This window comes from Peromyscus maniculatus, chromosome X (genome assembly GCF_049852395.1).
Source record: "Peromyscus maniculatus bairdii isolate BWxNUB_F1_BW_parent chromosome X, HU_Pman_BW_mat_3.1, whole genome shotgun sequence".
Lineage (NCBI taxonomy): Eukaryota > Metazoa > Chordata > Mammalia > Rodentia > Cricetidae > Peromyscus > Peromyscus maniculatus.
In genome coordinates, this window is record NC_134875.1 from 3139837 (window position 1) to 3155425 (window position 15589).

The following is a 15589-nucleotide window of genomic DNA, read 5'->3' on the forward strand; positions in this document are numbered from 1 at the left end:
TGGTCTATGCTATGAAAGATAAAGGCAACATTTAGGAAGAATGGGAAATTTACAAAAAACGTGATTCTATATTATGCTTTAACATGACAGGTTTGTCTCTGTGTGGTATATGCATGTGTTTGTGCACATATGTGGATGTGTATACCTGTGGGTGCTCACGCAGGAGCCAGAAGTTGATGCTGGGCGTCTTGCTCTATCAGTCTCCACCTTCTGTTTCTGATACAGAATCAATGACAACCTGAAGTTCCCAGAGTGACAAGGGTGTTTGGCCAACAAGTCCCTGGAATCTTCCTCTTTCCACCTCTGAGCACTGGGCTTCCAGGCATATGGCACTAATCCTGTTTTAGTTGTTTGTTTTGTTTGTTTGTTTATGTGTGTACTGACCTCCCAAATCCAGGTGTCCATGCTTGCCTTTCAAGCACTTTAACCACTGAGCCCATCATCTCTGCAGCTACTAACACAAAATGGTGAAGAACACATTTAATGTCTTCTCATTGAACAGACTTTAAAACCACATTTACAAAATTTGAGAAACCCACTTCTACACAAATACCCTGCACAATTACCTCACTCCTAATCATCTAATGGCAAAGTTTCCTACTTTGCAGCGTTAGGTATGGGTATGGGTATAAGGTTTTTCATAAAGACGTGACAAGCCACTCATCGCTCCCCCAGATCTGATGGACTTTCTCTTCCTATAAGGGAGTATGTTGACATGTTTTTAATATCTGCCTGTCCTTTAATGAACACCATGGCTCTGGGACTGGGTTGTTCTGAACCCTCAACCCCTGAAAGCACACACACACACACACACACACACACACACACACACACACACACACACACACTGCTTGCAAATTGTCAGCACAAGGATCTTGAAGTGCCTCCTCTCGGGATATAATCCCAAATGTTCTACCCCACCCTCCAGTCAGTACCTGCTCTGCCTACTGCCTCCAGCAACATGCCAGCACCTAAACCATGACCTTCACATCTCTCCCCGGAACAGAAGCAATCCAGAGAGAACGGCCACTTATGCCATCCTGCTTGGCCCTCTAAGTTCATACCATCTACCTTCCCTCCTGAACCACTGCATAAAGCCCTGCCACTTCAGACTCTGACACAATGGATTCTTCAGAAGCTAAGCCTAATGCTAAGAGAGTTTTTCTGTCTGTCTCTTGATATATGTTTTAGTTAGGTTTTATTGCTTCAAAGAGACACCATGACCATGGCAACTCTTATAAAGGAGAAAGCATTTAATTGGAGCTGTCTTACCGTTTCAGAGGTTCAGTCCATTATCATCATGGCAGGGGGCATGGTGGCATGCAGGCAGACACCATGCTGAGGGGGAGCTGAGAGTTCTACAGGCAGCAGGAAGAGAGTGACACCAGGCCTGGCTTGAGCATTTGAAACCGACAAACCAGGGATACACTTTCTCCAACAGGGCCATACCTACTCCAACAAGGCCACTCCCATTAATGCCACTCCCTAAGCATTCAAATATATGAGCCTATGACGGCCCATCTTATTCAAACCACCACAATCTGCATCCATCGTTAACTTCATATTCAAAATCATAATCTGAATAGTCTAAAGTTTCTGCCCGTGAATGATAGCAATGAACACTGTGGTATTCCATCACAATATGAATAAAATGCTTTCAAAGCACAACAGACTTGCCTCTCTGCTAACACTATCGATGGAAGATGGGGAAATGGCAATTAAAATATTCTAAGGGGAAATAGAAAATGGAAGTAGACTATGTAGTCTTAACAGTATTTCTTCCTCCCATGCTGGGAGACAAGTCACTTCACAGATCTTACCTCTGCACAATTCAGGATGAATCATTGTCTGTTAAATTAAGTTTTGGGGTTTTTTGTTTTTTTGTTTGTTTTTGTTTGTTTGACAATTTCTGACATGTTCTGATTACTCTCATCCAACCTGCTTTTATCTCCCTCTATCTTCTGTCAGCCCTGAAGCCCCCTAAAAATTCCATTCCCACTTTCATGACCTTTTGTGCTCTGACCCACTGAGTTTTCTTTTCTTGCATGTGTATGCAGTAGTATATTTATGCATACATGTCTGGTGTGCATGCAGAGGCTAGAGCAGGACATCACATGGCTTTCTCCACAGCTTTGCCACTTACTGCCTTGAAAGGTCTTTCAAATGAAGCAAAAGCTAGATGTTTTGTTTAGGCTGCCTGGCCACTGCCCAATTGGGATTCAACTGTCTCCCACTCTGGAATTACAGGCACATGCAGCCATGTCTGTATTTCTACATGGGTGCTGGGGCTTTGAACTCAGGACCTCATACTCACAGAGCAAGTACTCTTAACCACTGAGATATTCCACCGAAGCCCTGACTGAGTTTAATCAGGCCCGTCCATGGGATCATGAGTTGGGGAGTATCCATTTGGAGTCCGTGGGGCTCGCCAACAGATATGTAACTCAAGGTGATGACTCTGCTCATTTTATAAATATTCCACAAGTGTTTGTGTTCCTGCCAAGAAGAGATTTCTCTTTGTTTTCTCTTTCTGAAGAATACATTCAATGAGGATGATATATATACACTACCATCAGAGAATTAAGTAGACGATATTTTGTTGTTCTCTACTTTGTCCCACCAATGATATCAGTACACAAGAATAGTGAACCCTATCCAGTAAATTCATACATTATCATCAGTGTAAGATGGACTTTTTTTTCCTATCACACTGAACACAGCTGTCTATTACAAGACCAATGCCTTGAGACATTTAAATTTAACACAGCCAGAACATTACTCGGTTGCAAGCGCGTTTTATTCTGCTTAACAAAATCCAACTGTAATTTGGCACCCACATAAAAAGTCAAATTCATTCACCGCTAGGAAACACAGCTCAATTTAGTTACCCTATGAGGAGACATTACCAAAAGAAATACATTGCATAGAAAAATCAAGCAAACAGAACACCAAAGAATGTTTTTAATCACCATCTCATTTTTGTACTTCTCATTTAAAATCTTATTAATACCATTTAGAAGCAGTAATGCGCCATCTAAGGTGGTCCTGTCTTTGAGGTTGAAATGGCCAGTGGAAACTGAAAGCCCACTTTCCATTTAGTCACTTCTCCTTGAAGTCTGCCTGAGGAGACAGGGCTGGGTTTTCCTAGCTGCTCCTTCATTCTGCCTCCTCTAATATGCTGTTTCCACCTAAGTTTGTGGAGCCACTAGCACCAGCTCATCCTGACATGGGAAGGGAAGAACTCACCACCCCCATGAACGGGGACCTCTAGGGAAATAAAGGAGCCTGATGGAGGGGGAGAGATGGGAAGGAAAGTAAAGGTACAAACAAGCGTGAGTGAGCATGATCACAGCTTATCACAGTGAAATTCAATAATTGGTATATTTTATACGATTATTTTTGAAAGAGGTTTTTTAAAGAGGAAAGGAATGAGAAAAGGAAGATAAAGAAAAAAAACCTCACCTATAAACTCTAGTTTGAAACAAAATATACAGTTCAGCCAGGGATGTAGTTCAGTGGTACAATGGCAGCGTAGCTATTCTGACACTCCGGGTTGATTCTTCAGCACTTCAGGAAAAGGGAGAAACACGAGTGAGTAACAGTTCCAAAAGGCCGGAGTAAGTCAAATTTTAAAATCTCGTTGGAAAGCCCCAAGAACAGAATAGGAGAAGGGACATCAGAGCTTGTACACAAGTTCTTTGGAATATTACATTCAGACAGCAATAAAGGGAAACAAACAAATATGGAGGGCAGTGACAGGATCCCTGGAATACTAATAGGATCAAATGTCTCTCCATGGCAAACCAACCCACAGGAGAGCTGCTTGTTGAGGACGGAAAACGTACTCAATGAAAGGGTGACCGAGGGCTGGAGGTACAGGTTTGCAGTAGAGTGATTCTCTAGAATGAGCAAGACTATGGATACAGAAGAAAAAAACACCTGGCACATTGAAATCATAGCTGACAGTATCTGAAATCTTGGCAACTACATGCATAACTTTGTGTAAGTCAGTGTTCTCCAGGTAGAGTCAATAGAAAAATGTATGCACGCGCACACACACACACACACACACACACACACACACACACACACACACACACACACACCACATGCAAGTACATGGGGTGGGTGGAATTCATTGAATGTCTTACCCAATTGGGGGCTGGGTTGTCTAAAAATGACTTTGTGCATGCTGGAGAGTGGGATAATTCAGTATCAACTAAATGGACAAGCTGAAAGCCTCAACTCAAGGAGGACAAATGATGCAGCCCCAATCCAGGCCTGGGAGCTCCCTGGAGCATAGCTGCTGTGCATCTTCATTGGACAGCTGGAGGCTCTGGAATCTGGTGGCCATGGGCAATGGTGACAGTGCTACATGCACTAGCTCAGGAAGGATGGAGCTAGGCTGCCCTGGCAGGCTGTCTCTTATTTTTCTTTAATTCTGCCTGGGCTCCCAGACTACTGTATGGAGTATCCACATGCAGAATTACTGTGAATCAGTCTTCTCTGAAAATGATGCTGTAACAGGCACACCAGAAGTGAGCTTCCCTAATCTCACTCCAGGCATCTTGTCAATCCAGCCCAGTTGACAACCTAGACTAACCAAGACACATGGCCTTCTAGTTAGAGGAGACATGTACAAGCTCAAGTAAGTATCCTGGGTGGCCATCAACACATGACAGCATGAAGAAAATGCTATATTATATACAGCATATATTATATAATACATACCTTCCATGGCACATTCACATGAGGGACAAGAAAAGGAAAGCCTGTTCTCCACAGGCAAATGAATGTAACAGGGCATTACTTAACAGTAAGAGAAATACACCAAGTGTCACATATTCTCTTTTATTTCATACATGAAAACTGGAAAAAAAATCAAACCCATGGACCAGAGTAGAACTATTATAGACTGTGAAAAGGTCTGTGAGATGCAGCATCTGAGAGTGTGGGAGAAGTTAGAAACATGGTGAGGCTGTGTATCATCTGTACACATATGTACATGGGAGGAAATGGCACCATAAATGTCATTCATTTGTAACACTAACGTTACCAACCATAAAATTAAAGATGGGCAAGGATGATGGCTCAGTGGGTAAAGTATTTGCCATGCAAACACGAGGACATGAGTTTAGACCACGAGCACCCATGGAAAATGCAAGCACAGTAATACTCTTTAAGCCCAGAGCCAGCATGTCTGGGGTGGAGGACAGAGACTGGTGGATCCATCTCCAAAGCTCCTGGCCACTCAGCCTGGCCAAATCAGTGAGTTCCATGTTCACCGAGAGGCTGTGCCTTAAAAGATAAGGTAAATCCGCAGCCCAACTAAGCTGACCAGGTAGGTCCCTTTCCTCATGGGGGCCTAGTGTACAATGGTTGCTAACGGCACACTCTTTGGGAGTGAATTCACCCTATTGCTTATATGAGCTACCCTAAGGGACCTGGGAGACAATTTTCTGATGGCTTTTCAAGTCTCTGATCTCAATGTTGTGCTCAGTCTAGGCTCCAGGCAGGTATTTGTGGTGCCTCAGCTTACCATGGCCAGGGTTCTCATTGTCCAGGCCATTGTGTCCACTTGAATCACACTTCAGAATAAGGAACATCTAGTGGAGGCCCTATGTTGAAAGTTGAAAGCCAACTTCAAGCTCTGACTGCCAGAGGGCAAGTGATGTTATTAAGCCCCTTCCTCCCACTTTCTTTCCCTGATCATCCTCACTGAGTTTTTTTTTTTCATCTGTCTCTCTCCAGACCCACATCTCAAAGAGGTGGGTCTTTGCTAAGTTGAATGCAGATTGATCTAAAGACATGGACACTGAGAAGCGACTCATCCCTGATGGCTGAGGGGGTAAATACACCACCAATCATGGTCCGCTGGGCATTGGCGGGCCCTGCACTCCTGAGGTTGTCTACTGTGGTGCTCTCTTCTACCCTACTAAATCATGTTCAGTAATAAATTTCACATCCTGTGTGGAAAAAAAATGGGGGTGGGTGACAGAAGATACAGAGTGTGTCATCCTCTCTCTCTCTCTCTCTCTCTCTCACACACACACACACACACACACACACACACACACACACACACATACACACACGTAATGTTTTTGAAAATCCATCAGGCTCATCTTCAAAGAACAATTAAAACTGAAACCACCAGGAAAATTTGAAAGAAAAGAGTGGTAGACAGGGCCACATGAAAAGGGACAGCACAGGGGGAAATGATCAACATTCCTCTCTTCCCTGTCAGAAGGGTTTTGTTTTCCATCATAGATTCATTTCTGTAATCTACACAAAGAATAAGTTTAGCTCACAAACTCCAAGTAAAAGGTGAAGCAATTTCAAATGTGTTGAACAGGGCTGAAGAGATGACTCAGCAGTTGTGAGCACCTGCTGTTGTTCCAGAAGACTGGAATCCAGCTAGCCACTACCCACCTTGGGTAGCTCACAACCGCCTGTAACTCAAGCCCCAGGGAAACTGAGCCCCTGTTCTGGCCTTAAAGGGTGCCGACACATGCTTGGAATATGCTCACAAAGTCTCAACAAGTACACACCCATGAAAATATGTGTGAAATGGAATGAACACAGATTCTAAAGATTCATAAAGAAAACAGAGGACAGGACAGGGGTAAAAGAATAACTCAAGAATTAGACAAACACAAACATGCAAGCAGAACTACTTGATGAAAGTTAAACTCTAAAGACAACACTAGAAAATGCTCCTGGAAACACCCATCTAAAATTCTGAAACTGTAAATGCTCATGTAGATATTCATCGATGATAAAATGTTTGTGACCAAAGATAAGGGCAGGTGTCTTCCAACCAGTGTTGAATACAGCCCAGAAACGAGTCTTTGGGAAATGCCACAGCCCCACTGCAAGCTCACACCCAACACGTTAAGATCTGGCTCTGCTGTGGGAACGCTGTCAACAGTTTAGCACATCTGGGCAGGAAAACATGAGTTGTGCTCAGTTTTAAGTCTGAGTGAATATGTTGGGTTGGTTTTCCTATAAAGGCCCGTTTGCAATGGAATTGGCTCTGTGACCTCCTGAATAAATGAAAGCACGCAGAGAAAAATGGATCCCACCGTTATTTATTTCTTCCTGAAATAAGAAAGGTAACATTCACTTTGGGCAAGTGACAGGGAACCAAAGAAGCCAATCGTGAAATCAAATGACATTTTCTTGCAAAATGAGAGTGCCACTGCTGGGGAGAATGTATCTCCCTTGCTGTCGGGGGCTAGAGGATCCACACTGAACTGTTGCTACTCACAGAACTGTTGGGGGTTGACTTAACGGTTAACAGAGTCTCAGTCATATTTCTAACAGGCAAAGTAAAGAGAAAGGAGCTGCCCTGACTGCTACTAACGTCCTCTTAGCACGGCTAATGCTCCCTGTGCGTCCTCTACGTGAGCTTCAGGTGGTTTCTTCAGAGTGGTCAAGGACCAGGGATTGAAGGTATGTTTCAACAACAGACACATCTTGCTCTTGCTGTTTGGAAATGGAGAATTAGGGAATTGTTATTCCATCTCTGCCCGTAGGAAGCCATCCCAAGGTTTTCCTTTCCTTAATATTTTTGTTTTTGACTTCTAATCTTAAAGACTAGATTCAAACTTAGCTCATTTCCCAGAAGGCATTGCTTCCCTTTGCTCTATGAAAGAGTCCACCAAGACCTCTTCCTCAAAACCATCTAGCCCCCAGCCTCCAGTCTGTGCTTTTGATGCATCTTTTTCAACATCCTGAAAAGGTAATGTAGGTAAAATATGCTCATAAACATTAAAACTAGTTGTTAGAAAGACATAACTAGCTTTATAATTTAAGTTTTAAAACATAAATACTTGCAGCTTGATCTGCACTGACAATGATTGTCGAAGCCTAGAATTCAACATTTACAAATTCTCATTCACACACACAAAACACACTATTATCACACAACTTGTGTCTTGAGAGAATCTTCTGCTCTTTAAATCTTTGGCCTCCCAGTCAATCCCAAGTTCAACCAACTTTAACTTAAACTTCACTCAGAATTTCACCAAGCTTTTCACCCACACATTAATGGTTGTCGTATCTTTCATCAACTGTCAAAACCTGAAGCCTGCTCAGAGATCGCCAGGTAAAAGAAAATAAATGAAATACACAGAGGTTATTTCAAAACAGAACATGACCATCATCCAAAAAAAAAAAAAAATGTCACGATTCCCGATTGGGATCATCTTTTGTTTCCCACGTTGGACTATTTCACACTCCGGCATTGGCCAAAGGACATGAGAGCTGGTTTTGGAGCATACAGTTTCTCACACAGGTGTCCCCAGAGGAACACCAGAGACAGAGTCACGTGAGGCCTCTCCCGTACAGAGACTGTCTCACAGGGGCAGTGAGGGAGGACACCCACTAGTTTGTGGAGATCCCTGAGAGCATATGATTCTTAAAATCTGGACTGTACATAATTCACATCAGCCCTGTTCAGGTACTTACTGGAAGAAAGATGCAGCTGTTTGCCAGAACTCAGCACTCCACTCTAGATCTCTGCTGCCTTAGTCTCTGTCACAGATTCCCGAGTTCTGGTAGTTACCTGGACCACTGAGGCATTGCCACAAGACTTCTTCTCTTTTGAAACATCCTTTTTCTCTAGATATTAGGATAGCTACACCAGCTTGTTTCTTAGATCCATTTGCTTGGAAAGCCTTTTCCCAGCCCTTTACTCGGAGGTAGTGTCTATCTTTGAAGTTAAGGTGTGTTTCTTGTATGCAGCAGATGGATGGGTTCTGTTTTCTTATCCATTCTGTTAGCCTATGTCTTTTTATAGGTGAGATGAGACTATTGATATTGATGGATATTAATGACCAATGATTGTTGATTCCTGTTATTTTTTGTGGTTGTGTTGTGTTGTCCTTCTGTGGTGTATGTTGGTGTGGGATTATCTATTGCTTGATTTTTCATGGATGTGTTTAGCTTCTTTGGGTTGAATTTTCCCTTCTAGTGCTTTCTGTAGGGCTGGGTTTGTAGACAAGTATTGATTAAATCTGGTTTTATCTTGGAATATTTTGTTTACTCCGCCTATGGTGATTAAGAGTTTTGCTGGGTATAATAGTCTGGGTTGGCATCCGTGGTCTCTTAGTGTCTGCATGAGATTTGTCCATGATCTTCTAGCTTTCATAGTCTCTATTGAGTAGTCTGGTGTTATTCTGATGGGTTTACCTTTATATGTTACTTGGTCTTTTTCCTTTGCGGCTCTTAATATTTTTTCTTTGTTCTGTGTGTTTAGTGTTTTGATTATTATATGGCGAAGGGACTTTTTTTTTTGGATCCAGCCTATTCGGTGTTCTGTAAGCTTCTTGTATCTTCATAGGTATTTCTTTCTTTAGGTTAGGAAAGTTTTCTTCTATAATTTTGTTGAATATATTTTCTGTACCTTTGAGTTGGTATTCTTCTCCTTCTTCTATCCCTATTATTCTTAGGTTTGGTCTTTTCATAGTGTCCCAAATTTCCTGGACATTTTGTGTTACGACTTTTTTGTCTTTAGTGTTTCCTTTGACTGACGAATCTATTTTCTCTATCGTTTCTTCAGTGTCAGAGATTCTCTCTTCCATCTCTTGCAATCAGTTGGTTATGCTTGTTTCTGTAGTTCCTGTTCGTTTTGTCAGGATTTCTATTTCCAGCATTCCCTCAGCATGTGTTTTCTTTATTGTCTCAAATTCATTTTTCAGATCTTGGAATGTTTCTTTCATCTGTTTAATTGCTTTTTCTAGGCTTGATTTGATTTCTTCCCATTTTTTGTTCGTTTTTTCTTCCATTTCTTTAAGGGAGTTTTTTATTTCCTCTTTAATGGAGTTTTTCATTTCCTCTTTAAGGAAAGTTTTTATTTCCTCTTTAAGGTAGTTTTTCATTTCCTCTTTAAGGAAAGTTTTTATTTCCTCTTTAAGAGAGTTTTTCATTTCCTCTTTAAGGAAAGTTTTTATTTCCCCTTTAAGGTAGTTTTTCATTTCCTCTTTAAGGAAAGTTTTTATTTCCTCATTGAGGGAATGTTTTATTTCTTCTTTAAGGGCCTCTATCATCTTCTTAAAGTCATTTTTAGGGTTGATCTCTTCTGTTTCTTCTGTCATGGTATGTTTAGGTCTTGCAGGTGTAGAATCACTAGGTTCTGATATTGCCATATAGGTCTTTATGTTATTGCCTGTATTTTTGCGCTGGTGTCTACTCATCTCTTCCTCTCTGCGGTGCAGGTGGTGTCTGTGTCTGAGAGTGCCTCTCTTGTTCTAATTTTTAGTCTTGGTTTAGTAGGGGTTCTTGGTTAAATTGTTGCTATTGGGCTGTTTCTTCAGGGACAGCTGATTTCAGTCGGTGAATTATATACTTATGATTCTGGTGATCTGGTTTAGTGGCTGGGTAGCGCCTTCTTCTGTGTTCCCAGGTCACGTTTTGTTCATTTGTCAACTCCTCAGCTGATCTTGTTTCTTCAGACTTCAAACTGTAGGCATCTGAATCCTCTCCCAGATGGGTTTCAGCTGAGCAGGGTAGTCTCACCTCCAAGTTGTTGGGTTTCACAGGATCAGCAGTTGGGCCCTGGGTTGTCCCCAGACGGAGTGCCCAGACTCACCCTGGTTCCGACCCACGGAGATAGCCTCTTCCCCAGGTGTTGGGGCTAGGGGTATCCCTGTTCCAAGCTGCATCCGCCCCTCTCCGTCCCCAGGCCTGTCCACCCCTGGGTCCCGCCGCCACAGGCCCACCTGCATCCACTTGTCTCCGCCGCTGGGGCTGTATGTCCCTGTCAGCTGCCGCTGGATGTGTCTGCCTCTGCGGGCCACCAACGGGCCTGTATGTCTCTGCTGCCTGCCACCGCAGGCCTACCTACCTCTGCTTGTCACTGCTGCCGGGCCCAACCACCTCTGCGGGCTGCCACTGGGCCTGTATGTCTCTGCTGGTTGCCGCTGGGCCTGTATGTCCCTGTTGGCTGCTGCCACTGGGCCCATCCACCTCCGCAGGTCACCGACCTGTGTCTGCCTGTCTCCGCCGCGTGGCCTGTCCACTTCTGTGGGTCGCTGCCGCCGCGCCTGAATGTCTCTGTCGGCCGAATGTCTCTGTCTGCCGCCACTGCCGGGCCCGTCCACCTCCCTCTGCTTATCTCCGCTGCAGGGCCTGTCCACCTCTGTGGGCCGCCGCTGGGCCCAAATGTCTCCGCCGGCTGCCTCCGGGCCTGAAAGTCCCTGTCGGCTGCTGCTGGGCCCGTCTACCTCTGCGGGCAGCTGCAAAGGGCCTACCTACGTCTGCTTGTCTCTGCCATCTTGAATTGACTCAGATACAACTAACTTTATCAGGACTTGACAATTAACCCCCAAATTTTGTTTTTAGGATTCCCTAAGGTTGTCTTAACCCCCAGAATGTAGGAAGCAATTTTAAGTACACGACGCCCACATTCCCAAGAAGTGGGGTGGGTGTTTTTTGGTTGTTTAGTAAGTTAGGGATATTGTCACTTTATGACGGTTAGTTACAAGTTGTTAATTGTTAATGGTCAGGGAAAAAGCTGAACAAGGAGATTAGGTTCAGAGTTTTTGTTTAAAAAAAAGAAAAGAAAAAAGAGAATATAGATATGAGGTAGATCATTGAATCTACTCTGAGAAAAAAAGATAAAGAAATAATAGGATAAATGGGTAGATCGTTGAATCTACTCTAAAAAGAAAAAGGGGAAGATATATAAATGACAAAAAGTAGAAGACTATTGAATCTATTATGAAAAGAAAAGAGAGAATATGGATATGATAAGATAAAAAGGTCAATTATTAAATCTACTTTTTAAAAAGGAACTACTTGTTTTAAATAGGATAAGTAATGAATTTTTTTGGTCTGAGTTTATCAAATGCAAATGGACTGGACGTTGTTATATATTAATGGAGTTATTGGTCTGAATCTTTCAAATGTTAATGGACTAGACATCGTCAATGTAATTCTTGACTGTATATATTGTATATGCTTATTGGATATAGTTTTTCTTGCACTAGTTATAAGCTTTTTAAAATTTTATACAACAAAAGGGGGGGGATGTGGTGGTATTGTGTTCCCCAAAATATCGTGTGACCCTAATAAATTTATCTGGGGTCAGGGAACAGAACAGCCACTAGATACAGAGGCTAGAAAATGGTGGCACTCACACCTTTAATTCTAGCTTTCTGGAGGCATGGATCTCTGCGAGTTCAAGGCCACACTGGAAATAGCCAGGCATGATGACTCACGCCTTTAATCCCAGGGAGTGATGGCAGAAAGCAGAAAACTATATTAGGCGTGAAGACCAGAAACTAGAAGCATTTGGCTGGTTAAGCTTTTAGGCTTTTGAGCAGCAATTCGGCTGAGATCCATTTGGATGAGGACTCAGAGGCTTCCAGTCTGAGGAAACAGGATGAGCTGAGAAACTGGCAAGGTGACGTGGCTGTGGCTTGTTCTGTGTCTCTGATCATTCAGTGTTCAACCCCATACCTGGCCCTGGGTTGGTTTTATTAATAAGACTCTTTAAGATTCATGCTACACAAACAAGAGTAACACAGCTTAAAATAATGTTCTACAAAGGACTTGTTAGCATACAGTGGACTATTATTCGGGTGTGGAAAGGAATGGAGGAGCACTGGTTCAAGCCGCTACATAGGCGAGGTGAGACACAAGGAACTGTGTACTGTGGGTGAAACATCATGAATCCAGGATGCTAAGTGAAACGGACAGACACGGGTACACTCAAGAGGACAGATTGCCGAATGATTCCACCTACAAGAGCTGTCCAACTCAGAGATGAGCTGACGCGGCAGAAAGCAGAGTAGTGGCTAAGGGGCCCCAGGGACCAGGAAAGCCTGTAGCTCTGGATTTGCTCGGGATGCTTGGAGCTCCGAGTTTAAGTCTCCGGCAGGAAAAGGGAAAAAAAAACCCTCAGGTTTACAGCGGTGACTGGGATCCTGGGTGGGGCGTGGGGTGGGTGGTGGGTGGTGGTGGGGAAGGCAGGGACAAAGAGCTCACGCTTAATGGGTAGGCACGGTGAAAGTACCTTAGAAGCCGAGGGTTGTGAAGAAGGGCTTGGTTCTCAAAGGAACCACTGAGTTGCCCCCCCCCAGGTCTTTCCTAGAAGGCTCCTTGAGCAGCCCAAGGTGTCAAGGTGGCGACAGCGCCCCTAGCGAGGGCTGCCTGGGAGCCATGACACACGACACGTCATCAGTGGGAGCTGGAGTGGGAGCACGGAAGAGTGACCTTCGACCGTGAGGCGTCGCTAGGATACGCAGCCAGACGCAGAGGGGGCCGTTGGGATCGGCCTGGAGGCCCAGAGCCCAGCGGGCCAGCAGAGAGCAGCCAGGTGGAGCGGAACCAGCCTGTGAGGTCGCGCTCCGAGGCCAACATGCCCAGGACCAGACAGGGCAGCCGTCGAGGGTCGTCGTCGTCGTCGTCTCGCCGCTCCCGCACCTCCAGAGCCGAGCTGACCTTCTCTGTGAGCCTGGTGGAACACCATCTTCGGGAGAGCGGCCATGGCCGGCGGCTGAGCGAAACGGTGCCCATCTTGCTGACCGCCATCCTGGAGTTCCTGACCCGCAGGCTGCTGGAGCTGGCAGGCAATGAGGCCCAACGCCGAGGCGCACAGAGGCTCATCACCCCAGAGCTGCTGGACATGACTGTCTACAATAACACGATGCTCAGCGAACTGTTCCAGTTCGCCACCATCTCCCAGGTGGCCCCGGCTGGTGGCCCTCATCGTGGGCGTCGACGTCAACGCTAGCTACTACCCGCAGCCGTTGCTGCTGCTGGCTGGCTCTGGGTTGCTGACCTGCCCATCCGCCCCAGTCTCTCCGCCGCCGAGCATCAGTTCATCCCGCCCCAACTTCCCCACAGACAGCCCTGCGAGGCTGGTCAGCCTCGCCCCTTCCTTCTCCCTGTTGTGCTCTTATTAAAGCTTTAGTTCGAGAACCCCGTAGGTTTGCTTCCCTGGCTTTTCCTTTGGCACGGGGTGGGCTGGGGCTGGGGCTGGGGCTGGGGCTGGGGGTGAGGGCGGCGGTGGGGGCAGAGGGTGAGGTGGGCCTACTTGGAGGAACACAGCGGGTGGGAGTGGTGCTGGGGTGCGGGTGACCTACAGGCTGGTTTCCCTCGTTTTTCCTTTGGGCATGAGGTGGGAGTGAGTGGAAGGTAGGGGAAGAAGGTCAGGGTGGCCTAGTGCGGCAACACAGTGGTGTTCGGGGTGCAGGTGTGGAAGGCAGGCCGGGGTGGTGGGGGAACCGCCGCTTTGGAGGGAGACAGGGGGGACCTGGGTGGGGGTACCCACGATGCACCTCTTGGCCCTGAACACGCATGCAGGGCCAGCCTGGCCAGCTGCATCAGAAAGATGGCCTTCTCATAGGAGACCACAGAGCAGAGACGACCCACGTGCCAAGGCGGCCTTTTGGCTGGGGATGCAGACGTGAACAGAACAGAACAGTGGCATGTCAGGAATAGGGTCATGGAGGATTATGACTCATTATTAACCTTTATTAATCATTATTCATCAGCAAGATCTGCCAGGAGGTTTGCCTGGCACTGGATGTGATTAAGATATAACCTGTGTGCCAGTGCCTGGAATGCTCCAACGTCTATCTATGGCTTTGCCTGCCCTGGGATTGAGGTTTTGTACATGACGTCCTGTCCCTAAAGCTAAACTCTACCCTACAGACTGTTACTTGCCGAATGGTCTGACACTCTGCTTGCCCTTCCTTCAATTTTTGGCTATCCAAGTCCCACCCTCAGCATATTTGTTTGGCGACTGGTTTCCTCCCACAGGCTATCATTTGCATATAGGTATGATGGCCAGACAGAATCTGAGACATCGTTCCCGTGACCTGTGACTGGAGTTGGAAACCTCTCTGTATGCTCTGGGCAAGAATGCCATAGCTACCTTCCACTTCTTACTTCAAACAGCTGCAGTTGCCCATTCATTTGCAATGTTTGGCCACCCCTCCCAAATTCAGCTGAGGCCATAACCTGGAGCAGCTCAGGCCTGTACCCATCAGTCTAAGCACTGACACCATCGCTTCTATCTGCCCAGTTCCCTGCAAACTCACCATACTCTGTCTTTCCCTCCCCTGACACAAAGGAAACTAACAACTTCATAGGACCATTCAAGTAGAGGAGACATAGAAAAGCAAAAACAGACAACACAAGTGGCCAACTCATGAAGGCAAAAAAAATTACATAAATGCATACAAATCTGAAGCCTCCCCCAGCTTATGAAGAGAATGAAATTCTGCCATTTGTAAGCAAATGGATGGAACTGTAGGATACTAAGAGGGAAAAAAAGCCAGACGTAGAAACACAAGTACAATATATTATCTATCATATGTGGAGAAAAAAAGTAATAATTTAAAGGACCTGAAAACAGAAGAGAAGACTGTTGGAAACAGGTGATTTTGGAAGATGGCATATTTGGAAGAAAGAAAAGGGTTGAAGTCTGGTGGCTTGGTATATATACAGTATGCAGATATGCAGATATACATATGTGGTAATGAAATCATGAAGAACATTCACTTGTAAAACTAAGGATAATTTCAAATATATAAATCAATTTTAAAAATATACAAAAGAAGAGAAGAATGGATAA

General features: G+C 45.0%; 1 protein-coding gene and 1 non-coding gene across 2 annotated transcripts; both read left to right on the forward strand.

The window, feature by feature from the left end:
* Positions 1–5317: 5317 nt before the first annotated feature.
* LOC143271116 (small nucleolar RNA SNORA70) lies at positions 5318–5457 on the forward strand. The gene has a single exon (XR_013048340.1). It is a non-coding gene; the product is annotated as a small nucleolar RNA SNORA70 (small nucleolar RNA).
* Positions 5458–12952: 7495 nt separating this feature from the next.
* LOC143270911 (histone H2A-Bbd type 2/3-like) lies at positions 12953–13936 on the forward strand. Its single transcript, XM_076562245.1, has one exon. The coding sequence runs from the start codon at positions 13367–13369 to the stop codon at positions 13739–13741; it is 375 nt and encodes a 124-aa protein (XP_076418360.1). The 5' UTR covers positions 12953–13366; the 3' UTR covers positions 13742–13936.
* Positions 13937–15589: the final 1653 nt, after the last annotated feature.